The sequence below is a fragment of the Miscanthus floridulus genome, chromosome 10, assembly GCF_019320115.1.
Source record: "Miscanthus floridulus cultivar M001 chromosome 10, ASM1932011v1, whole genome shotgun sequence".
NCBI classification, from domain to species: Eukaryota; Viridiplantae; Streptophyta; class Magnoliopsida; order Poales; family Poaceae; genus Miscanthus; species Miscanthus floridulus.
In genome coordinates, this window is record NC_089589.1 from 86748905 (window position 1) to 86751108 (window position 2204).

The 2204-nt window shown below is 58.3% G+C and overlaps 1 protein-coding gene across 1 annotated transcript; it reads left to right on the forward strand.

Moving 5' to 3' along the window:
- Window positions 1-414: 414 nt before the first annotated feature.
- On the forward strand, window positions 415-2001 carry LOC136485583 (berberine bridge enzyme-like Cyn d 4). The gene has a single exon (XM_066482427.1). The coding sequence runs from the start codon at window positions 415-417 to the stop codon at window positions 1999-2001; it is 1587 nt and encodes a 528-aa protein (XP_066338524.1).
- The last annotated feature ends 203 nt before the right edge of the window (window positions 2002-2204 follow it).

Below are 2204 nucleotides of genomic sequence, written 5' to 3' on the forward strand. Positions count from 1 at the left end.
TATTGGATCCCTCCGCGAACGGTTCCGGTCTCCCTAAAACGAGAAAATTGAATATCTGGGACTGCCGTTCGGGTGCATGACAAATGGAGTCCTATGTTTGCAAATCTCTCACGGATAGACATCCAAATCTTTAGCTTTTTAGAAAGATGAGTTAATATTTCATAGTATTGTTATCTTATCGTGCGATCCGTGAGTTTTTATACAAAAGTTTAGCTGTCCCGTAGCAATGCACGGGCACGCTACCTAGTATGTATAATAATTTACAGGATAGAAAGACAGGCTGGATCCAGAACCATCAAGTATCAACCAATACAACCTCATATGTAGAAAGGTACACTTGGCATACTTCTATATATAGAGAACCAATGCAACCAATAGAACGAACCATGCAGCAATAACATCGCCGGCCGAACAATGGCTGCATCCACAAGGAAAACTGCTGTAGTAGTTCTCAGCTTGTTCTTGCTGTGTTGCAATACCTTGCTGCTACCTTCATCAGCTTCCTCCGATTCCTTTCTGCAATGCCTCTCGGTGATGATGCCAAGCGAGCTGGTGTACCAGCAAAGCTCGAGCAGCTTCACTTCCGTGCTGCAGTCGTCCGTGCAGAACCCCAGGTTCGTGACCAACACCACGGTGCGGCCGCTGTGCATCATCACGGCGTCCGACGTCTCCCACGTCCAGGCCGCCGTGCGCTGCGGCCGCTGGAACGGCGTGCGCCTCCGAGTGCGCAGCGGCGGGCATGACTACGAGGGCCTCTCCTACCGGTCCGTCCAGCCCGAGGTGTTCGCGGTGCTGGACCTAGCCAGGCTCCGCGGCGTGCATGTGCGCCCCGGGGACGACAGCGCGTGGGTGGACGCCGGCACGACGCTGGGCGAGCTGTACTACGCCGTGGGCACGACCAACCCGGGGTTCCTGTTCCCGGGCGGCGCGTGCGCGACGGTTGGCGTCAGTGGCTTCATCAGCGGCGGCGGCATCGGCCTGATGATGCGCAAGTACGGCATCGGGGGCGACAACGTCGTCGACGCCAGGATCGTCAACGCCAACGGCGACGTCCTCGACAGGGCCGCCATGGGGGAGGACCTCTTCTGGGCCATCCGCGGAGGTGGCGGCGAGACCTTCTGCGTCGTGGTGGCGTGGCGCCTGAAGCTCTCGAAGGTACCACCGACGGTGACGGTGGTCAACATCCAGAGGACCATGGAGCAGGGCGCCGCCGACCTCGTCGCCAAGTGGGAGACGACCATCCTCCAGCCGGTCCTCCCGGACCTCACCATCCGGGTCGTCCTGCAGCACAGGCACGCCTTCTTCCAGACACTCTTCCTCGGCAGGTGCTCGGACCTCCTCAGCACGATGGGCAGCCTCTTCCCGGAGCTCGGCACGACGGCGGCCGACTGCAACGAGATGGGCTGGCTGCGCGCCATGGCGTTCATCTACTTCGGCAACACCAACACGCCGGTGGAGGCGCTGCTGAACCGAACCAACAACGTGGGCAACTACTACTTCAAGAGCAAGTCGGACTACGTGCGCCGCGCCGTCGGCAAGGCCGGGTGGGACAGCCTGTACCAGCAGTGGCTCTCGCAGAACGGCAACGGGCAGATGATCCTGGAGCCGCATGGCGCGGCGGTCGGTGGCGCCAACACGATGACCACCTCGCCGTACCCGCACCGCAGGGGCGTGCTGTTCAACATCCAGTACGGCTCCAACTGGTGCTGCAGCGCCAATGGCACGGAGGCGGCGGACGCGCTTGGGTGGCTCAACGGCCTTTACGGGTTCATGACGCAGTTCGTCACCAGCAGCCCCAGGGAGGCGTTCGCCAACTACCGCGACCTGGATATGGGCCAGAACGTGATCGGCGGCAATGGGTTGTCATCGTACTGGAGCGCGAGGGCGTGGGCGGAGAGATACTTCATGCGGAACTACTGGCGGCTGGCGGCGGTGAAGGCAGCGGTTGATCCCACTGACTACTTCAGGAACGAGCAGAGCATCCCACCACTTCCCAAGTAGACATTTTTTAGGCGATAGCGCGTCGACATTTGCATCTTGATATGCATTATTAAGCGGAGGGGGGTTCCCAGTGGCGCCTAGTTAGTCGATTTTCCCTATGTTATGCAACTTCTATATGAAGAAAAAATAAAGGTACACTGCTAGCTTAATAAATCTACTAAAAACTAGAAGATGCACCTCAGTCAACACAATACAAGGGGCTT

Bases quoted from the DNA above. Each gene is read 5' to 3' on its own strand.
- LOC136485583 (XM_066482427.1), top strand. From the start codon at position 415: ATGGCTGCATCCACAAGGAAAACTGCTGTAGTAGTTCTCAGCTTGTTC.